Source organism: Chinchilla lanigera, unplaced genomic scaffold, assembly GCF_000276665.1.
Source record: "Chinchilla lanigera isolate Chin_1 unplaced genomic scaffold, ChiLan1.0 scaffold00039, whole genome shotgun sequence".
NCBI lineage: Eukaryota > Metazoa > Chordata > Mammalia > Rodentia > Chinchillidae > Chinchilla > Chinchilla lanigera.
The window spans coordinates 7,797,140-7,821,519 of NW_004955440.1; the positions used below are offsets into that span (position 1 = coordinate 7,797,140).

A 24,380-nucleotide genomic window follows, 5' to 3' on the forward strand; every position below is an offset into this window, starting at 1 on the left:
AGGTATTCTTGACCCTGAAACTCTTACATTCTACATGCCTGCAAACCCAGAACTACAAGTAGAATGCCAAGGTCTGCCACCAGTTTCAGCAGGAGGAGCTGCCCCTTGAAAAATGGCTGCAGTGATCCCTGCACCTTTGATAGCACAACTCAGGAAAATACTTCTCCAGGGCGGGGGTCCCTGAATGACCAGGTACTGTAGAGCTCTCTTCACAAAGAAAAGGAATTTACCTTTTTACACCCTTGAGCCTGTGATGGTTGAGTCAACCCAATTCCTGATCCCCTCAAGGGATCTTTCCTGCTGTCCTGGTGGAAAATATTTGGCTTCTATTTAATGGCCTTGATATTTGTAGCAGTCACAGTCTTCTGGAAGCCAAATTTGTAAACTTTCTTTTCTGACCATATAAATATTTTCAATTCACTCAGCTCTGGTTTTTGCTTCTGAATATCACTGTAAATCTCTCTGCTGGGTAAAAGCATCTTCAGTATCCATCTCAATCAGTGAACATTGGGCTGCCTTGAAATTTCCTTTACCAGATTACTTATTTGGCCATGCTTAAATTTAATCTTATTCAAAGTCTTGGCAAAATGAACACAAGTTGTTTGATTTGTTTTGTTTTGTTTGCCAGAGTATAACATACATGTCCTCGCATCCATTATCTAAAGAAATCCTTGTTCTTAAAACTTCATGATCCTGACCTTTGTAATTTCCATTCCTAGAAGCATACTGATCTTCTATGCTCCAAGCAGAATTGTCCACCCACCTGTGTTAAGAGCATTGTAAAGCTTCTCTGCAAAATTCTCACTACTGTGAACCAGTTCCAAAGGCTTCTGCATCACACAGATTAATCTCTCAATGAGTCTAATACTCCTGTGATCCATTCACCCTCCGAAGCCCCACCTCTGAACGCATGAGATTTTGGGAGAATATTTTACAAATAAACTGTAACAGTCAGCCATAAAAGGATTATTGAAAGCAGGTGAATGAGAAAAAAAATTTCCAGGAGGACACTTAAGCATAAGATAGCACCCATCCACCTTCAGGGGAATCTGGAAGCTTGGTTCACCAATGGTAAATATAAGAACAAAATCCAAACCTAGCCAATTAATTGTTGACCAAATTATGCATGGTTTCAAACAATAAAAAAACAGACAAAAGGAAAATGATTTTTCCCCAGGAATAAATGCATTTATCTGAATCTCTAAATTATGAAAGTAAGGTTTGAGCAATGATTTTCACCAAAACTTAGTAATTTTGAGTGAGTTCTCTGTAGTTGGTTTTTCCAAGTAGTAAAACTCATAACTCAGTATATTTCACACCTAGTTCCTATCTAAGAAAAATAAAACAAATTCTTGTGGGAGGACAGAGGTATCGGGTTTGCACTCCCAGAATTCATGAGGGCAAAGGTTTGCAAATTATTTTTTGGACTAAATATGGACCACACAGGAGAGAATTCTGGCCTGTAAGTGTCTTTGGTCTAAGGTAAAACAATTTCATCACTTGGGTAAAAGGGCTCAAAAAATAAGACAGTAGGTGTTCAGATATACAGTGTCACAAAGAGTTTCATGTAGTTTGAGCAATGCAAATAAGCAATTCAGCAGAAAAACTCTCGAAAGCTTGTGTCAATATATAACACACACAGACACACACATGTGTACACACACAACTCAGGACATTTAATTGTACAAATCTCCTATGCTCATAAAGAAGCCTGTTCACAATAGGACTAATCCAGATATAACTACTACTATTACCTTACCATTTAATACCACTCTAAATTTCTTCCACTGATGCTAACAATAATGGGTACCAGCATGCTGGTAGGGAAAGTGAGGTGAACAAACTCAAGGCAATAAATTTTAATGCAACTCAATTTGACTTGAAGTGATTGACAGGCTTGCATGTTGGCTAGTTGCCAGCAAAAGGACTAGAATTTTACAAAGTTTTGATCAGTCTATGAAACATCATTCAATTCAATAGATTTTAAAGGTCAATGGGAGTAAAAACTATAGTTATGCTTTAGGTATATTGAGACAAATTTATTTTAGCACACAGTATATGCAGTGACTATTACCATTTCCTAAAACTTTTTCTAGTCACTGGCTTTGTGGGACCTTGCTCAACTTTTATTATGGGTATTATCTAGCCTCACAATATGAGCAAGAGAGCCCTACTTTGGAATCTATAAAGTTAGCCAGGACTGATTTATCAATCTCTTTTTAAATCACAAGTTTGTATTAGCTACACTAAGAAACAGTAGAATGATTAAGTTCATAATGGTAGTCCTAGATGAATGAAGAATTCTCAAATAAATTTTGAAATAGCTAACAGGAATTATACAATGGTAAGGGTAATTAAATAACATTGAATAAATTTTTTCTATTTTTCTTCATGATAAAAATAGGTAGTGTATTTAAAGTATTTAAAAGTTCTAATGGTAAGAATACTAATGAATTATGTGTGTGTGTGTGTATATATATATATATATATAGTCAATACTTGTACCATGCCTTAAGGATTATCAAGAATGTTTATTCACATCCTCTTTTTGACCTTGCCAGTAATGTAATATATATATATATATATATAGATAGATAGATAGATAGATAGATAGATATAGATATAGATACTTATGTATGGTAATAGATTTTTAATTAAAAATTTCTAGAGCTAGAGCGGTTTAGACCTGCTCTGTACACATGCAACGTTTGTGTTCCTGAGTCTTATGTATCCGTCAATCTTAAGTATAAATTTATACTGAGTGAAATAAACAAGGGAAAACCGTTGCTTTTCTCCATGTTTATCAAACCACTTTAACTACCATACACAATTCCATCTTTTCAGGACCTCCTTTTGAAACTCGTATTTCCAGCTATTTTATGCATGTCCCTTTTGCAAATAAAAAGGACATAAGCATGTTGGTTTAAACTATTTTTCAAATATCTCATACACTTCTTGAGAAACACAAAGTTAGGAGGAATGTGTATTTACAAATTCAGTGTGAAACCAAACACTGTTTTCAGGATCCAAATCTCAGGTAAATTCCAGGATAACTCCTCATTCACAGTGGACAAGAGCCAGTATGTGTGAACAGGTCTTGTCTTTGCTGCTCCATGGGACAGTGTCCATTACATGCTCACAAGTCGCAAGCCCTTGCAAATCTCCTAACAGTTTTAATTAGGAAATGCCCCATGGCTGACAAATGCACTCATTATTTCCTTTAAGGGTTGGTCAGGGTCTACATTTCTTAGTGTTTTGAAGCTTTTCTTTTGAGAGTTCAGAGCAAGGAGTGGAAAAATAAGATGAATGGTTACCTGCAATTTGGAAACAGTATAAAGTACTCTTAATTTTAAAATGTTTTGTAAGGACTTATGACTATGTAAAGCATGCAGGAACTTCCGAAAATGATTCACTAGTTTAGCTCATGTTTTCAACATTGTAAAACTCAGTTTTTAGAAGGCACTAAAAATTCTGAAGTGGTAAAGTTCGTTGAAATCCAAGGATCAGAGGGGATTTCTAGGTGTAAAAACTGTATGTTTACTTTCAGGTCAGTGTCATTTGCTGGTCTACAGTCTCAGTAATAAAGTGATAAATCATTCAATAATAATTGATGGACTAAACATAATACCATGCTTTTTAACACAAAACTGGAAAAACTGCTCAGTTGTAAAATCTATGGAACAGGAGGGACATAGGGAATCGGATTGAGCTGAAAGCAAGGATTGACCCCTCAAGTACTGGAGAAGCACCCACATGATACAGCACAACCTCTGATGATATGCCAACAGATTATCTTTACACTTATTCTGTGGAGAATAGGAATGGAGTGGAGGAAATGCTTGATTTTTATGACTACATTTTTTTTCTTAATATAAGAGAGAGCCTACCCCGGATCTTAACCAAAGTTATTCATTATTTTTTAACTTAATTTCTGCTAAAAGCACCTAAGTAAAAGGCAGACTTTGAGATATGGAAATGTGTATCTGCTCCACGTCTCATTGTAGAATGTGGTCTCAAATAGCACCCACAATGAGAACTGTGTGACTCTGAACAGCACACTGGTTGACCGTATAGGCTCTTGTTCATTTCCTGCGTTACTACCATCGCACAATTTGGCACAAACTTGGTGGCTTAAAACAATGCACATTTTCTTTTTAGTGTAAGTGGAAGTAGCCCAGGGTGCTACAGTGAAGATACTGGGAGAGTTGGGTCTGTCCAGGGGCTCCAGGGAAGAATTCATTTTTGTGATTTTTCTAGATGTTTGGAAGATGCCCAGATTTCTTGGTTCACGACTTCTTCCTTGCATCACTGCAGTCTTTTGCAGCTACACTCATAACTCCTACTGCTGTGTTCTTCTTGCCTAGCTGTTGTAAGTTTCCTGGATTTACAGCCCACCCAGATGATCTGAGACAATCTCTTGATCTTATGATCCACAACATAATATTTTTTGAGAATCCCCTTTGTTATACATATAAAGTATAGATTCTGAGGATAGGGATTTGGATCCTCTGTGAGCCATTTCTCAGACTACATAGATTTGCATTCCAGCATTGTTCAGAGACAATTTCCCATCATTTGTTCATATTTCTGGGTATCCCTGGAGCACAGAAACTAAGTGCTTTTGTTCTGGGCTCTGTTTTCAAAGACATTAACAAGGTAAATATTCCAGGATTATAAAGATTATGTGTCTTTCGGAATGAAAGGGCAGATTTGCGTTAGTCTTAGGAGCTAGAGAATAACTTTCTGGGGAGCAATGAATAAGCATGCTTAGAACAAAGGGGGTTGTTTAACATTCACATTTCTCTCCTTGCTACATGTGCAGATGTCACCTTTGTATCGTCCAGTAGGGAGTCGGGTTCAGGACCCCGCAGCAAAATTATTGCTGTCTGGCTACTGCTGTTGGTCTTAGTAATAATTGCCTTCTGTCTCAGAAGTTTCATGTCTTCTGCTGGCAGTCACAGAGATGTAGCAGCATAACTCTTCAGCTTGCAAGCATAATACAATTTTTGAGTTTTGAGCTCTTAACTCGTTGTATCACTTACTGGATGTGCGACTTTGACAAAGTACTTCGTCTTCCTGACACTCAATTTCCAATTTAGGCAATGGAGTAAATAATAATACTGGCCCCAGGGAGTTGTTGAGTGGATTAAATGGGGCGTTGCACAAAGTGGAACAATGCTTATATCCAGTAAGTAGGCAGGAAAGCTTAGCTATTTTTTCTGTAATTGGCTTTACCATCACAAATAAGGTGATGTAATCTAAAATTAAGAAAACGCATAGAGAGCAAAACATTTTGCAAAAGTTGTTATTTATAGAAAAATCACTTTGTATTATTGAGCACACACTTTATTTGAAATTAAAAGGTCACATTTGGGAAGAAATAATGCTGCACAAAGCTACCGTTTGTTTTGCTTATATTGTAACACAACTTGAGGTAAAGAATCCAACTTTTGTTCTCTAACATTCCAAGAAAGGAGTGGCAAAACTTTTAACCTCCACCCATGTTACTTCTACATATCTGTTTGGAAAATCTTTAGTAAAGAAATCTACATTTTTGTATAAAATAGTCACCTCAGACCCCCAGGTTAATTATAGGATTTATTGAAACTATAGTTTTTCTATTATAGGTGTTGCATTAAGAAAAATGCTTTGCCCTTTTTTAATATTTTAAAATACACAATGATCTAAAAGATTATTTTAACATGTCTTCTCTTTAGATATATATATATCTCCAAGTATAATTACTTTCTTCAGTTTAAAAATAAATAGTGGTGTAATGAAGTGTATGAAATACAAATTGAATAGTAAACTATGCATGTTATTTTTGCTTTCTGCTGAAAATTATAATTTTTTCTGAAATGAAAACTGCATCTTGGAAAAGAAACTCAAGGATATGAAAGTAAATTCAGTCTTATAAAGAAGATATTTTTATTCTCTTAGGAAAATAGCAATTGTATCTGGCATAAATGGCTGATTTAAAACATCTGGAGGGGGCTGGGATTTAGTTCAGAGGCACAGTGCCTGTCTGGCAAGCTCAACGTTGTGAGTTCGATTCCGGGTACTGGAAAAAAATAAATAAATAAAATAAAATATCTGGCTATTTAATCAGTTTTGCCTCCTGTTGAATCTCCTTTTACTTTCTACTATATTACTCTACTTTATTTTTTCATACCACTTATTATCCTCTCATTCATTTGTATGTTCACATGTGTGTATTCTGTTTGTGACCTGGTCCACACTACGTAAGAAGCTTTGTCCTCGTTAAAGCTTTCGCATCACCAAAAGGAGTGGGTGGCCAAGAGAAGACATTCCTTTAGCATTTACTCTCTGGACATATAGAAAATGACTAACATGTGAAAGAAATGAATATAAAGGTCAGAACAATTTTGGCAAAAGTTCTCAATGGTGAAAAATTATGCACTATTCCTTCTTTTATTCTCATAGAATTTTTTTTACATCAGTAATGATTTTCATTGTATAGATAGTTTCAATAATTATTGAAATATATATAAGTGCTCCAAATAAACAATTTTCTCACCAGTTCACGTAGCTAGCTTACAAGATTCCATAAGCAAAGCTGTTAGGATTTGACACATATAGGGAGTTTTCAGTAAATCTCATGGAGAAAAATAAATCAAAGAAAGAAAGAAAATTGCTCCTGTGTGGGAAATGCTGAATTGTTTTCTTTATGGAAAGAATGTGAACATACCTGAAGATGTCCATGGTATTGATGTATTAATTACAAGTATAGCCTTATCCTTCAAGCTTTGCAAATTTACCAAAGACTTAGAAATTTTCCCTATGTTAAAAATTTATTTGTCAAAATAAGCATTGTGTCTCACTCTTGAGCTTAGATGACAGACCTTCTAGTTAAATAAGTTAAAAGAAATAGAGTCTAATTTTTCTGAATTTTTCAAGAATCACAAGTTGTCATTTGGCAACATAAACTTTTTTTTTGAGACAGAGGAAAAGCACCTGATGAACACTCTTCCTTGTGCTGGCTGGAGGATGCAGGATCATCGGCCTGTGACCAGCTTGCGCATCTTCCCAGCTTACCTTTGCTCCCAGCGTACCCCTAGGGACTGAGACCGTTTGCTTCAGTGTTGTGCCTGGCTCTCAAATGCCATTTTCCAGCCTAACATGAGTTCAACCCATGCAACCTCAGGCAATGGGCTGCCCCTCCCCTACTCCAGCCCTGTTAAGACTCCGCTGTTGCCTTTCTCAAGAATGGTGGTTAAAATTAAGGGACAGCGCTGGGGCCCTCACTTACATACCAGCATTCATAGAAAGCTTTCAGCCCTGCCTGGCAGTGAGCTCGTCCTGCAAGCTGCTACACATGCATCACTCCCTGCCCACTTCTGAGTTTCAGTCTAGCAGGGTGCCCTTCTGGGTACACAGCCCCTCAGGCTGCACACAGGTCCTGTTAAAATACAGACTTACTTGGGGTTCCCCTAAAGCTCTTGATTTATTTTCTAGTAGTGTGGGCTCCAAAACTCCTGTAAGGTTTGTTTGTTTATTTGTTTGTTTTTATACCAAGTAGTGTGGTTGGAGCTGTTGGTTTCCAAAGAAAGATGAATATACATTCAGAGTTGTTAACCCCAAAGAGCTCCAGAGACCAGCAGTCAAGACAGATCAACAACAGAGACCAGTGCCCAGCAGCTGGCTGTGTCAGATGCAGGCATCTAGCGTGACCTGGTGTCATCTGCTGACATCAAGACTGTGCGAGCTGCATTCTGCCAATTGGAGATTTCCATCCGAATGCAGCAGAAGAACCCTAGCCTGAATGGTAGCATTTCACCATGCTAATCTTGCACTGTGATGTATATTATTGTTCTGCTTAATGGAAAGAAAATAAAATAAACTAGAAAAAAGTCAACAAGATGTCTCTTGCAGAGAAATATCAAAATACTGAATATAATCCACTCCTAAAAATCTGGAAAATGTTCTTCTAACTCTCATGCAGTGTGTGCCAGGCTGTTCAGTGGATATTAGAGTGGACTTCTGTCCCTCTGATGGGATGCAAAGAGCTGAAACTGTCACTGGTCAGAAACTATTGTCAAAGATAGGGTTACTAGCTAGGATATTCAGTCACCGCGTAGGAACCAACATTCTCTTTTAGAGAAACCAAGATCCATGTGTAAGACTTTGGTTCCTCTTGAAAGTGTCTGGATTGAAATTAGAATACTCCAAAAGTGCCCACTTAGCAAGAATGTGCAGTCCACTGTCTTTCTTAAAACTGTTAGGGAGAAAAGTAGGTAGACAGCCTCTGCCCCTACAGTCGAAGGCAAAACTTTAACTTGCAGTAGATCCTCCTCGGGAATGTTAAATCACGGTGGATTTGTGCAGTTTTAATCAGTAAGCTATAAAAAAAGACAAAAGCTAGGGTATTTTTCATTTCAGCAGTTCATTTGCCATTCGTGAGGAATGTACTTATTATTAAGGATTTGATTTAAAGTACAGCTGAGCTGAATAATCTTCTGAAACCCTCATTCCCTTTCAAGTACTTATAGGAGAGATCACCATTCATCACCATTCATGATACAAATAATTTTAATCTTTCTCTGTCTTCGTATTCCTTCTGATTCATTCTGCAACCATGTCTTGGACTGATCCTCCTAAAATAGCACTTCAATTCATTTTTTTTGCTCCAAGCGTTCTTGTATTTTACTCAAATCCTGATCCAAATCCCCTCACCTCATATTCAAGGCCTTTCCTCTGACCACATTTCACCTTCTATAACTCCCCATCACAGTCACCAGCAGACAAAACTCATAGTAGTGATCCATTAGGGTTACCTGTATTCTCTTTCTGAAGTCTTTTTATTTAGTAGCATTTCTGGGTGCACAAGTGCCCTTCTTTCCTCCTTTAATGCTCCTCATTTAGGCCCAAACTTTGCTTCTGCCCAAGGAGTTTTCTGAGCCCACTCATGTGAAACTATCTCTTCTTGCCTGTGGATTTCCATTACATGGGCAGTCTCCATTAATCACACAGTGTACGCATTTCTTTAGGATAACTTTGATCTTGTTAATTTAATGTTGAAATGCCTCTACATTTTTCATGAGCTTATATTATCTCCCAAGGCAGATTACAAATTCTGTGAAGGCCATAGCTGTTTCCTAAAATTCCTTTTATCTCCAGTGATAGCTAGTAAAATGTCCAGCATACAACAAGCGAAAAACTAATCTTCTCTAATGTATGAATTTTTAAAATATTCAAGAATGAATTTGATCTTACATATGAGGAAGCTGAGCTTAGAATCAGTTCTTAATATTTCTCAAGATGATTTGTTTGTTTGATGTTTAGAGAACTTTTCCACTTATACCAGTTTTATTCTTTTACTATCTGATTGGTTGCTGTTAAGTCTAATAATTTATGAAGTGTACTGACAAATACAGAACATATGCATGAGATATTTACATGCATATAATTTCACATATGCTTGCATACATTAAAATAGGCATAAGTAACTGAAGTTTATTTGGGTATCTTTCTATTTTAAGGGCAAAACTAGAAAACTCCATTTCATTGGTTTTTAGCCTAAAAAACAACAAGGATTGTGATGACAATAGGGATGCTGGTATTTTTTTGGCAGTGAAGAATTTAATATAATAGTGTCCAAAAAAACATGGAAAGATAATATATTACGGAACACACAAAATAAACAAATACTTTCAAATGAGCAAGAAGAACTTGGAATCTGGATAACGTCACTCTGCTATACATTGCATTTATTTTGCAAAGGACTTTATCCTGGGCAGTTTGATGTTAATGCCACACAGGGACACTTACCATCTTTCAGAATGGTTTCTCGCTCTGTGCCATCTATCTTCTGCCGGCCAATTAGGAAACTGGTGGTGTCGGCGAAGTAGATGTAATTGGTTTCTGCATGAAAATCTACAGCACGAGGGTTTACCAGATTTTCTATGGGAATCATGTATTCATCAGCTATCTTGGTATTTAAGTCCATTCCTCTAACGATTCCTGGGCGTCCTTTCCCATAAAAGAGGAACAACTCATTCTTTGGTCCTGCAGAAGAAAGATTACAAATATAAACAATGGATGTTGCCTAATCTTCTTTACACTGTATAATGGCATTGTTTAATTAACTGGCACAATTAGTGTTTTTAATTCTGTACTAAAAATTAAACTCTAAAATATGCCAAATATATCTTGATGTAAGAAGGCCAGCTAATTGTGTTACTTTAATTAAAACAGAAATTACTTCTGTGAGTGGGTGTTTTTAGTTAATTATTCTTTTGTCTGTCACTGTCTTTAAAGCAAAATATGACACATCTCTGAATAATTTGTAACTTGTGAAACGGACATTTAGTAAAACATCCAGTGCATTTAATTTTATATTGCATTGCAATCTATACAGCACTTTCTATATATGCTATACTAATCATCTCACTCTTCTAGGTGGCCATGATAAGAACTTCAGGTCATTTAAAATATAACACTGCAGATTTCATCTACACAGATGAAATCTAAACAAGATTTCATCTTGTTTGTCACAGGCAAACAAGATCTACGTGGTACTCTTACTCGCTTGCATGTAAATATATTGCAATTGCCTCTTAGGAAATAAAATCAATGTCAATTAATAGCATCACTTTTCCTTCACATCTTAATTAGAATGTTACAGGCTGATGCTGTCTGCTAGCAACTTTGATATAAACAACAGACCGTATCAAAGTCAACCAAAAAATGAAAAACAAATCCTTAAACAAAAAGCAGCCTCCGGAATATATACTGTCAGAATCAATGTGGCTTTTTTTTTAATAGAATGAATTAATTCATTTAAATTGCCAGGTTATACCAGCCTCTTCAATTACAAACATACCTTGTGCTTTTGTATTCTTTGTAACTGAAAGCACTAATACATGCTATGAAAAGATAAACATACTTTTTTTATAAAAAGAAAATTGAGTATACAAAAGACAACCATACGTGTATAGATTTTTTTTTTTTTTTGTACCAGGAATCAAACTCAGGACCTTAAGCTTGCCAGGCAGGCACTTGTGCCACTGAGCTATATCCCCAGCCCTGAGCTATACCCCTGGCCCAATACAGCCATATGTGGAAAATCACATAATAACTGAAGTAAAATAAGTATAGGAAATCTGGGTACTAAAAATAATAAGCAATTATTAATAAAGCTAATTATTTCAATCTAAATTGTTAGCATTTCACATATTTCTTGTATTTTGTTGTCTTTCAAAATTAGTCTTATGGATGCTGAATATATAAAAGGATATTTACAACATATTTTAATCTTTAATTAATAAAAGAAAATGAATCCCAAGCACCCAACACAGATGTTAATATTGCTAGTACATTGGAAGTTAAGCATGTATCCTGCACGTAAGACCTTCTGTGTCAAAAATATTTAAATCCTGAATATACTGTCTATCAGATACTTCAAGAAAAATTTTAATATATATATGTTATATTTCCCAATATTAAATTAATTTTACATGCTCAAATTGCATGTGTGAATTTTATAAAACAGATTTTATTTTCATTATACTCTTGATATTCATCCACTGTTGTTGTAATCACAGTTCATTCATTTTCTGTGCTATATAATATTCTTTTGTGTGGCTAATTCAGTTTTCATTTTTCTGGCAATTTTTCTAAAATAGCTTTACTTGTATCAAAAAAGCATTCATTATTATTTACTCACTTTATTATTTCAAAAACTTTATTTCAAACACTTTATTATTCAATCATAGTATCACAATTATTTCCTATGTTGATTTATTTTATGCCTTATAATGACCTTGTTTGACAAAATTTACCAAGCAATTTTCCAGTTGGTTTCTCTTTTCATGCTTATACTAATATTGAATTAAGAATATATTTTTTCCATCTAGCCTGTCATAGATTTTCTTAGATGGAGTTACAGGTTAAATATACTAATATACTTCTTGCTACCCTTTCAGCCTCTTGGTGACCTGTCTGATATCAAAGATATCTTATTCAAAACAATAGATTAGATTAGTAACATTGGTTCATTTGGAAATTTTTTCCCATTTCTTTAGTATTTTTTTCAAATATTATATCCATATATAATATTGTTTTTATATAACTCATATATTCATTTTTAAATTTAATAATATCTGACTAAGTCATTAAAACATCTTCAAAAGCATTACTGCCAGTATAATATTCTCTACCAGTAAGGCAATATAATATAGTATATTGCCTACCTGCCACTGAATATTTCTAAAGGTTTATTAATAATGATTTTAGAATAGTGTTCTTCAGTCAAAAGAAGAGTGATGCATCAAACAATATTACTTGTTTTATTGTTTTTGTATGTATTATGAAACATCTTTTCAATAGTTATATCAATTTCTAGTTCACTTAACAATGTGCAGAAATGATGCCGTCACCTTACCCATTCTTGCTAACATTTTATTTATTTTTTTTTTATTTCCAAAGGATGTTTCACTGCTCATTGGTAAGCCTAGTATTTCATCAAGTTAGCATATGTGTATATACATGAAGGTATGTTTGTTTTGAATAAGAATGGCAACTCTTTTCTTCATTGTTTCTTCTATTCATAGTTTCAGGCATTCTTCAAAATTTACCTGAAAGTTACTTTTTGTATTATACGAAATTGAAAAATGACATTTCACAGCCTCTTAAAAGCCAGGGTTCTAATTTTGCATTAAACAACTGAAGTCAAATGTATTTGCTGCAGTCTAACTTCACCTGACTAAGTTTCATGTTAATATTGATATCGATGTAGCTAATTAATACTAAAAATCCTGTTCGGAAGAGGTAGCTGTCGGCGAAATGTTTATTTTCACAACATACTTTTGCATGACCTGCCATCACTCCCCAAGTTGAAGCCAGTCCTGCAGCGACAAGTCCGCGTTTTGTAACTGCCACTGAGCAGACAGATGTGTGAACAGCCTCCTGGCATTCCATATGGATCCACTTCACATGCATGGCTTCTGACTGCAACAAATAAAAAACAGCGCACTTGAGATTCTCCAAAGACGAGACAAGTATTTGCATCAGTATGTTAAAATTTTTATAGAGTAAGAACAGCGAATCTTAGCAAAACTCCATATAGCCAATTACTTAGGACCCTAATCAAGGGGAAAAAGTTTACACTCTGTAGAAGAGGAAGTAAGCATTTGTCAAAATCCTCCTAAGGTTAGCTTTTAAAAATATAATTCTGAGGAATTAAAATGCATTTATATTAATTTAAGCTCCTCACATATAAGCAGAAACGTAACATGGTTTTTCTGGTACTTTTCTAAATGCCAATTGCTGAAAAGTATTTCAAAAAGAAACTTACATAAAAATAACCCCAGATTATGTAGTTGAGCAAAGAAAGGATTTTCTTTCCAACAGTTCATCATACAAGCACCTCAATTTGATAAAATATGATCCCATCATTATTGACACTCTGTTAGGAAAGGCTGAACCACGGATATATTTCAGTGGCATAAGTGCCTGCCTGGCAGGTGTAAGGTCTGAGTTCAATTCCCAGTACCAGTTCGATTCCCAGTACCAAAGAAAAAAGGCTGAGGCTGAGTATTTTTTATTTTTGTAATTTTGGGTCCTTTGTCATCTTTGAAAACCCTATTACAAAATGCAATGTTAGGGTGTGTGTATGTGTGTGACTATAATTGTGAAAATGTGAACAGTAAATTTACATGAGGAAATGGAGGAGTAGAAACACGTTCATTTATATTCAAGTGTTAATAAAGAGAAAAAACTTGGAAAAGTGTCGTATGAGGAGGATAAAAAAGTCAAAAAATGGGTCAAAGGGGGAAAAATGGTAGGAATAATTTCAATGAGATTCTATGCATTATTGTTATTGTTCTTCTTTTCTATCAATATTTAGAAGAAATCATGATGAGCACCAAGACAAGATCCTTACAATAAAACAGGTCTGCTTTTGCAAATAGCTCCTATTCACTTTTTATTCCCCATTTTAAGTGACAAAAATAAGTAAAATACATTTTTAACTATTTTTCCCTGACAAGAGCACTGCTTTTATGTTTTTGAATCTCATTCATGCTAGACCACATCCCTCGAGAAATCCACAGTGCTCCCTCTGGCTTGCATCTCACTCTTGCCCTCCCCAGGGGATCACGCCCATCGACTCCCAAATGTGTCATTACTTCCGCTTCTTGAAAAAAAAAGAAAACCTTTTAACCCAGCTCTACTCCACCTTTAAGTCACACTTTTAAAGTTCTCTATGATTCTTTTCTACAACCTTTTCTTTCATGTCTCTCTTAAACTCATCCTACTCAGATATTCACTTCACAGTCAAAACCACCCTATCAGACCCCAGTGAGCTTCATGACGGTGACTCCAAAGCTCAAGTGGATTTAACAAGCTTTTTATCAACTCCATTTCTGGTCCCACCTATTCTTCCTGTCTTATTGTTGAAGAAGTCTAGTGTCCATTCCTTAGAACTCCTTTCGATGTATATATATTTATTTGGTGTTCACATGCACTGTCATGACTTTACATGATGTGCCAATAACTGTCAAGCAGGCATCCCCAACCTGGACTTTCATTCTGAATTGGAGTACAGTCTTCTATATTCAAATAGCTCTCATATATTACCACTTGGATTTGCAGTGGACATAGGAAATAACCCAATAACGTTGAACTTGCTTTTGCCACAAATTGGAGCCATATTGCAATTAGTTTCCTTAATCTCAAAAATAACTCATTGCCAATTGTTCTAGCCTAACCATTGCTCTGATTTCTTTTTATTTATACCCTGCCTTCAATGTATCTGAAAACCCTATGGGCTCTAACTTTATCTCTATCCTGAATTTACCTGTTCTCAGTATTTTCACTATTTTGGGACAAACTACCATACTCTAATCTTCCCACCTTCGTCCTTCATAGCCTCTTGTCAGTGTAGTAGCTGTAGTGACTCATAAAAAATGTCAGTCAGACCGTGAGACTCCTCTGTTAACGCCCAGAAGTCCCATCTCAAATGCATAAGTGAAAGTTTTTACAATAGTTTACTGTGCTCTATTTCTTTTGGCCTTCTGCTCCTTCAATTTTATTTCTCCTTCCTTATTCACAGGCTACCTTGCTGCTCCTTTGATGGTTTAGGTGTGTTTTTCTCATTGCTTTTGTGCATGCTTAGCCTTCTACCTATGACATTGTGGCCCCAGATATCTCCGCACACTCTTTGTCAAATCCTCACTTGATGCCTTCTTTTCAATGAGGCTTCCTCTGATTATTCAATAGAAAATTACAATCTTCCCCAATTCCAGAAATTCCTTATCTTTTCATTTATTTTCTCCATAGCACTTACTGACATGCAATGTAATATATAAATCATCTAGTTATTTTTAATATATCTTCTCCATTGGTGTGTAAGGCTTATAAAGACCAAAATATTTTGTTCAGTTTTATTTCCTGCTGTATTCTTAGTGTATACTGAATAGTTCCTGGCATGTAGAAGATGGTCCATGAATAATTAATAAATGAGGAAATCCTCATACCAAAGTTTCATATGGTTATGAAGAAAATTCAAAATTGAACTGGCTGTGACTTAGTTGTGACAATGTATAACTCCTTATTGAATATATGGTAGCATTTAGATAATTCTAGGTTAGTTTTCATTGGAAGCAGAGCTATATAAAGATGATGAAAATTTGGGGTGGTGGTTCTGATGCCATATTATTCTGTCTTTGACTGAGTCTAAATGGACGACTTCACACCATGATTAACCTACCGCTGAAAACTGGTTTGTGTTTTTCAGAAACATTTAAAATGATAAAGGTGCTAAGAAGACAACTGAGATGTTAAATCTAAAGAGACAAGTGACTACAGTGCATGTTAGATAAATATTGCAAGGAAGTCACCTGATTGGAAATTTGTCTCTCAAATTGATACCAAAAGTAAAACAGCAATCTTAACATCTGGCATCTTGTCTACATACATCACAATTGAAAGCTCCTCCTTGAGCCTCTATTTAGATGTCATTTTCATTCTATGGTTGTAGAAATGATTCACTAGGAACTGAACAATTTGTCATTTAGACTTGTGAAAGGAGCTCTTTTCCATTTTATCAAGCAGACATGCTCATTTTTGTGTCAAAATGGAATTTATGACTAACCCACTTTAACACCACAGGAATGCACAAGGACTGTATCCCCATTCAGTCTACTATTATAAAGGTTATGAAGAAGTCTTACAACTCACCTGCTGGCTGAGTTCTTTTTTGATATATTCGAGCTCCTCGAGGTCTTTCCATTTTAATTAATGAATGAATATCTGTGCCATTAAATCTGTTTATTCTTACGATATTGAAGCTATCAGAATTGATTGCATATAAATAGTCTTCAAACACAGTTATACCGTAAAGATGTCTGGCCTGTAAAGAGGGTCAAAAATAACTTATGCTTTTTAATTATGCTGCCTACTACATGGAAGAAAAAACTGATTGCTATTTACCAGTGTAAAATATGTTCATAGTAACAGAGTCACAAGAACGTTACCATTTATCTCCTCTGAAAGAATTCCACATTTTACAAGTCTAATTTGGGTGTGTGTGGAAAAAGACACGAAACCTTAGTTGATATAGAGGTTCCAAATACATGGGAGAAATTTTTACTGATTTTTTTCATTTTTTTATTTTAAAGAGAATTTAAAAAAAGGAAAAAACAAAACAAAAAATAACAACGAAAGGATACAGAATTTCAAACCAAGGTGATAGGGAATTAGCAATTGTTGTTACATTGCACATTGTTATCTTCAAAGTAGTTGCTCAGATTACCAGATATAAGCATGCAAGATTGATCAAACAATTAAGCATTAACTGTTCCTTTCAATAAACCAATAGGAGTTAGTAGTACAATTATCTTAGCTATCTTGTGGAAGAAAATGTGTCTAGTAGTTACTTTTCAAAGACTAATGGGAACCAGACTTTCAAGTATAGTCGATAAAGTGCTTTGGCTCTCTTATATATAATTTGAGATATTTTTATGGGCTTGTTCATATATTCTTGGGCAATGTGGACACAACACAATCATGGATTGTTCATATACTCATGGGCAATGTGGCTGCTACAAAAGCATAGCTATGTATGTGAAAGGCCTAGTAAGAAAGTTGCTTTGAAAAATTGTATAAGTTCAGAATCTTATTTTTATCACAAATAATAGCTATCCTCATATTTGCTCAAACAAAGAAATAATAAAGAAATCACATATTTGAAATACATGCAAATAATATGTCCACATTTCATTTAGAAGTTATGCTATTTTTAAAGTCTATTCATTATGGAAAATGGAATTATTTGCTTTGAGAATGGTTAATGTTTATTGCTGTCTATGCAATTAAGTTAGAGGAGAAACTTTCTTCTTTGGTGAAGGTCATAGAGATCATGGGGAGGAATGGACATTCTAAAGTCATAGAAAGCTTCGAGTAGAGTAAAAGGAGAATGTTAAAAAGGTGCATCCTCTATACCTTGCCTGTTAATATTCTCGTACTTAATACTGTTCTGGTCCTGGGTATCATATCACTGGCAATTGATAACCTGTGAAAATTCTGGTGAGAAATATTTTCCACTATTCTAAGGTATTATAAATTGTACACTTTGCAGATATTTAATGAATGGAATGTGAGGAAGTATGTATGGTTTGACTGTAGAAAAAACTATCCAATATTTAATATCAATCAAGAAACCCAGGGGCTGGGGATTTAGCTCAGCAGCACAGCACCTGCCTGGCAAGTGCGAGGTCATGAGTTTGATTCCGGTACCGGAAACAAACAAACAAACAAACAAACAAAAAAATCGAGAAACTTAGCCAACTCTATACTCTAAGCAAAAGCAAGTAATGTGCCATTTTTCTAGGGTGTATGGCTCATTGTTTTTCTTCTGGTCTTTTCATGTGAGATAGTAATTGAAAATTGATGTTACTTGTCTTTTGATAATATCTAATTTCTTTTTATCTGCTCTAGAAAGGAGATGTAAAACATAATACGAATTCTTTCAACTTAAAGCTCAAATTTTCCTTTTTTACTATATATTACTCCATAGCAATGTATGCATTTATATGGTGGGGAGGAGCATGTGTGTTTATGAATATCATTTTCCATATCTTTGACATAGTCACAAAATATGCCAGTGGTCTATGTAAAAATTAGAAGTAGAAGGTCGGGGATATAGCTCAGTAGTACAGTGTTTCCCTTGGCAAGAGCAAGGTCCTGAGTTCAAGTCCCAGGACAAAAAAATTAGAAATAAAATGAACTCTTTCCTTTGTTATTAATCTAAAGCATGCTTTGCTCAAATTGTGGGGCCATTCTCATCAGAATCTGTGGTTATAATATACTCCTTTGCTTTCTTTCAGTTCACTTTCTAAGAGGAAAAGCATAGCTATACAGCAGACAACTGGTCATTTTATTTCTCATAATACAAGCACTTTAATGTCTGCTTTGTAACTATCTGCAGCAGAGGTGAGAGAATTGAGTGGTAGATACACCACTCTGCTTAATGCCTACATACTGCAAAAAAGATATATATACCTAGTGGTAAATTTAGCATGTGTTCAGGAAATACACAAAACATGGGCAATAGAACTGGGAAAAATAATATGAATACCATTAGACATTATAGAACTTTTTAAGTAGTCATGAGAATCAAGTAGAATTTGGATTTTTAGATTTTTAAAAAAATATATTATTTGTATAAAATGGAGTACTACTCTTCCATGAAGAAGGATACACTTGAGTCATTTGTAAGTAGACAGATGCACCTTACATGTACATCTGTTAAGTGAACAAATGTTAAGTGAAATAAATCAAGCGCACAAGTTTGGATATCACATAGTTTCCCTCACATGAGAAATCCAAAATATAAATAAAAAAGTGAAGATAGAAGATAAATAAAAGGAAATATGGAGATCCTTTTCCAAAGGGAAGGGCAAATCCAGGGACAAAAAAGTAATTAAAAATGCATAGAGCTTGTGAAAATGGAAAGAGGAACAAGAGCTGAAGGGAACAGAGAGGGTGGGAGGGACAGAGGACTGAGATGGTTCCCCTCTCTGCACAAACTCCCCCACAAGAAGGATAATCATCACTGCTGCAAACACGCATTCATAAAAAATTTTAAAATTTATCATGTGGAAAATCATTTTAGCTCCCTATCCTTGGTTCAAGATTTACTTTTCAATGGCAAATGCATACAAAAGAGGCGCACCATCATCATATTGGAAATTAAGTCCTCTAAAGGTCACACCCAAGGTCTGTCAATGAAACAAAATATTTTAGGACAGTTAAAGATGTGAGAGAAATGACTAGTCCCACTTATAATATTACATAGTTTATTTATTTTTTTTTTAGGTAGTCACATTTTTGCATTTGATTATATGTCAAGAAAGAAAAAGATTTCCTTTTAAAAGAAAGGATGATGACAATGTGAAAGTAATTTTAAAGGAAAATTACAGGATGTAAGTCTCTTGCATTGCAAAAGAAACCAAGAAGATTTATATATTTTAGCTCCACAGATGAAGAATTTCACATGCAATTTGGGCAATGAGATTCAAATGGATTTGAGAACATGTACTAGTGAATAAAGTTCATTTCTACTTAGAGAACTCTTTTCTGTTGACTGAGTGTTGTGTACAAAATTTTGTGATCCAATAAGGGGAAAGCTTAGCACAAGTGGGAAGGATTGTGCTCTTGGAAATTTCTACAGCATTCTCATTTTAGGAAGCACTTGAATAAATCTGAAGGTAAACTTAACCCAACCTGTTAAAATAATAAGCACATTTTTGAGCAGGCATTTGCTTTAGTTAGCAAACTATGTCCAGCGCCACATGGGACAGATGATAGTTCAGTTCCTTATGAATAAACTACTTAAATTAGTTTTTTCTCAAGCAGGTCATAACATCTGTCCCATTCTAATACTTTTATTTTCTTGCTAGTACAGCATTTTCCTCTGTTTTGTTTGTTGCTTTTGTTTGCTTATTTTCAACAGAGAGGAGAAGGTGTAAGAGACACAACGAACATCACAGTATCACTGTAAAAAAAAACCTTCCAGCATATAGGCAATAATTGCAATTTTTATAGCTGATTACAGCTTGACTTTCTAAGAAATTCTCAAATTCTTGTCTTTTTCATAACACAATGCCATCTCTTTTATTATCTTAGCTGAATTTTTTTAGCAAAATTGTACTTACTTTTCTGCCTTGAATGATAGTATGTCTCCTCTTTCCTTGATAGTCCACCACGCCGATGTAGTCCAAGTACAGATCTACCCAGTAAACCAGCTTGTTGATGAGGTCTAGCGTCAGTGCCGCCGGCTGCTCTGCCTTCGAATCAACGATCCTCGTTCTGTTCGCGCCGTCCATGTCGCATCTTTCCACTTTGGCAACGTTCCCGTAGTCGGTAAAGAAAAGTTTTCTGTTGAAAGAAAACTAAATGTTAAAATGGAGGGAAGAAAAAGCATATTTGACGGAGCCATCTGTAAAAACCAGAACTTTTCCTTCTAATGTATTTCAGTGGTTACATCTGTTAGCGTCTCATAACCATTTCCATGTAATATCCCTCATAAACAGAGAAATCTGCTAATGAATATTGCAGGGCATAAGGGAGCAGGTTAACCAACAACCATAAAATTCCTTCGGAATGGATGGTTATGGTGGGTTTATTTTTGTATTAGGAGAAATGTTTCTTTAAGCCTCATAGAGCTGATGCACGTTCACCACGTTCAGTGTAGGCTTCAGAACCGAGCCAAGTCACCGGGCCAGGGCACGTGAGCGATCAGGCTTTCTCTTTAACCTGCCTTCCAAATTGCATGGTAATGTCTGTCTCCTATAAAAGTTATTATGGAGGGCTCAATGGTGCCGCGAGTAGTACAGAATAGCAAACCTGGAGTGGAATTAAGCAGATGGGAAGGCAATGTGCTGTTTGCAGCATAGGAAATGAAACATAAATAACGCCCTTCTGCAGACCTATTCCACGTACTCCCAAATCCCAAACTGTCTGAAAGAAATGAAGGCCATTTTTCTCACTTTCTCTTAATAAATGTTGAACAAAGTAATGAAAAGCTAAGTTCACCTAGGAGATGAAAAATCCTTCTACTCAGGATTAACAGGGCCTGTCAAAAGGTTTAAATGTATCTCGAACACTTTAGTGTCTAATATTTGATTAGTATTCACTATGTTTAGTAAACACAAATCAATTTCAATTAACCTGACAATATTTAACAAAATTACCACTTATGAGACTGAACTGCATTTGCAAATAGAAGACCATCTTGCCTTGACTTAAAGATAATCCCAAGAATAATTCAATTTACAGTGACAGTAATATCAAGATTACCTAGACTATAGAATATTAGATTTTACAAACTTGAAGAATTAGCTTTTAGCTACTTTTCAAAAATTTTGCATTATCTAACAATAGGGGGTACCTTTCAAGCTAAAATCTGTTATTTAAACTTTCATATTAATTTAGCTCTATCTGCTATGGAGCACTTTGGTTCATTGTTAAACATTATACACTGTTATGTGATAGTACAAGACATTTTATTATGAGCATGAATTTCTCAAAATGTTATTGAAAAATCAATTCATCATAACAAATTGAATGTGACAATACTTTAGGTGAGGAACTGACTCTCCTAGTGAGCAGTAATTAAAAGGCCACATGATGTTTTGCTTCATTGTTATGCTAAATGTTTAGAACACTACTTGGCTTCCCCATCTCTCTGCCACTGTCTCTGCATTTCTCCCCCGCTCACTCCAGCCTTGAATCTGCTTTCTGTTTCTATTCTACTATTCCTGAATGGTCACTTGAAAAGTAATTTGTTCATAGCTTTTCCAAATGAAGTTTCTGAAAGGAATATTTCTCTTTTCCTGATGGGGGAACAGTGCCTGCTAGTCATACAGAGAGGTCTTTCTCACTCCATGTCATGGAGCTCTTCTTATTGTATTTCCCATTTCTATCAGTCTATTTCAAAAGGCTGAGGGGAGCTGAGGTGTAGATAGAGTGACTTGAAGCACGGAGATTGGAGATTCTGTCATGCTCTGCACGGTGTTGCATATAGAGATTATGTATAGACGTGAAAAGAAGCAGGCACTCGCAAATACTCACGGGGTGTTTGCATGGGGGTGTATGTCTGTAATCCCAGCACTGTGGGGGGCTGAGGCAGAAAGATCACTATTTCCAGGCCAGTTTTTTTTTTTTTTTTTGGTTTTTTCCTCCGGTACCGGGAACCGAACTCACGACCTTGCGCTTGCCAGGCAGGCGCTTTTGCCGCTGAGCTAAATCCCCAGCCCTCCAGGCTAGTTTGGACAAATTAACAACTCAAGAAGGCCCTGACTCAAAGTTTAAAATAAAAATAAGGTTGGAATTTAGCTTAGTTCAAAGGGACACATACACACACATGCATGCGCACGAACACACATGCACAAGGAAAATTGAAAAGAGGAAAGATAAGTATGGAGATAAAAACATCCCTGAATCCTCTTGAGATGACTCTATTGGATGTAATCCCAAAGAAACAAAGAGAAATGTGCCAATACAAGAAGCTGCAGGCCTGCTATGAAAAAGAGAATCACAGGAGATGAGAGGTTAGAGCAGAAGCGAGGTGAGGATAACACAGACATTCACAGAGGTCTGAGAGAAAAATTTCAGGATGAAGAATTACACTGGCTGACTAGGTCAATGAATTCACAAAGTAAGAAACAAATAACTGAAGGGGATGTCACTGAGTTTGACATTCATTGAAATAGTCATAACTTTTAGTACTTCTGTTTGAGGAATTTAGTTTTAAGGAGAAGTGAACTAGACAATGATGAAGAACAGCAAATTTAAATCATTCTTCCTGGAAGTTTTTCAGAGATATTGAACTACTATTGCAGGAATGATGCCAGAGGTTTACATGTGTATTCTAGGTCATAATATACCTGGTTGCAGGAATTGTTTGAATAAATTTTAGCCAACACGAAAAAAGTATATATATACATAATTTACCAAATGCTACTTTTTTAAGGTAAACACAAGGTAAACGCAAAATAAAATAACCACCACAAGAAAGAAAGAAAGAAAAAAAGAGAAAGAAAGAAGGAAAAAGAAGAAAGAAAGAAAGATTTGTGGCACTGAGCTACAAGAAAACAAGAAAGAGAATTCATTATTGTACTTCCAGCACATCACAGAACACCTGGTGACAAGAGGCAACTTAATAATTATTTTTTGCACTAATTTAAACCAGCCCAGGATTCAGAATCCTATGGTGAGCTCTGTTCAATTTTAATTGAAATGTTCTCAGCATAATATATGTAGTACCATGGCGACAAATTTATAATAACTACCTATGGACTCATGATTAAGCACCTGTTTCATCATTTGCTTGTTTTCTTTTGTGTTTAATTTTGCTTTTAAAGTTTCCTCTCATAGAGAAAAGCTTCGCTAAGGCACCGCTTAACTGAAGCGTAACCAAACTGTAATTGGCAAACACAAGCAAGGTAAAGTGTCACTGGTTTGAAAGACCAGTTTTCTTATCTAGAAGATATATGTTCAAATCTTAGGAAAAAGTAAATAACGCTGTAGGAATCTCATTATCCCATTAACCTCACAATTTGCTGAGACAGAGTAACAGATGATCTCTGCTTTATAGATGAACCAAGTTCACTGTCCATATGGTTAGCCATTGTCAGAGCTAGAGGTAACAGCAAGCATTCTTTTGGACTAAGTACTGTGAAAGAATGTCAAAGTTACAGAGATGTTGCAAGAAATTGAATAAATATCACCTGTTCTTTATATTTTACCCCACCAGCTATTTCATGCACTGTTGAAACCACCTGAGAGTAAATTTCAGACATCCTGACCCTTACAATTAAATATTTCAGCACACATATTTTTGGGTTTTGTTTTTGTTTTTGTTTTTGTTTTTTTTTCCGTCTTTTTGAAACAAGGTCCCCCTATGCAGTTCAGACTCTCCTTGAACTCACTTTGTAGCCCAGATTGGTCTCTAACTTGCAGCAATCCTCCTGCCTCAGCCTCCCTAGTGCTAGAATAACAGACAGGTACCACCACACCTGTCAAGCATACATAGTCTAAGATCAACAACAAGGATATTCTCTGGCTTAACTACAGTGCATTTGTCATAATCAATAGTATATGTACATTTTCCTCACTTAAATTTTTGCTACTTATATACAATGTTCTTTATAGGAATTTTATTGTTGTTATTCAGAATGCAATCCACCATCATATGGTATTTTGTCTTGAGACTCAATCTGGAGCACTTTTCAGAATTTATTTGTTCTTCTTGATGTTAATATTTCTAAAGGCAGATACGGGCTGTTTTCAAGAATATCTGAACTTGGCATTTGCCTGTATTTTTTTTCCTATTTAGATCACATTATGCCTTTTGA

The 24,380-nt window shown here is 35.4% G+C and overlaps 1 protein-coding gene across 1 annotated transcript in view; it reads right to left on the reverse strand.

The window, feature by feature from the left end:
* Lrp1b (low density lipoprotein receptor-related protein 1B) overlaps nt 1-24,380 on the reverse strand; it is a 1,427,040-nt gene that overhangs the window by 748,613 nt on the left and 654,047 nt on the right. The window contains exons 8-11 of the mRNA XM_013517439.1: nt 20,178-20,400; nt 16,201-16,372; nt 12,826-12,969; nt 9,790-10,026 (exon numbers count right to left, since the gene is read on the reverse strand). Coding sequence (XP_013372893.1) covers nt 9,790-10,026; nt 12,826-12,969; nt 16,201-16,372; nt 20,178-20,400 — 776 coding nt within the window. The remainder of the gene's footprint in view (nt 1-9,789; nt 10,027-12,825; nt 12,970-16,200; nt 16,373-20,177; nt 20,401-24,380) is intronic.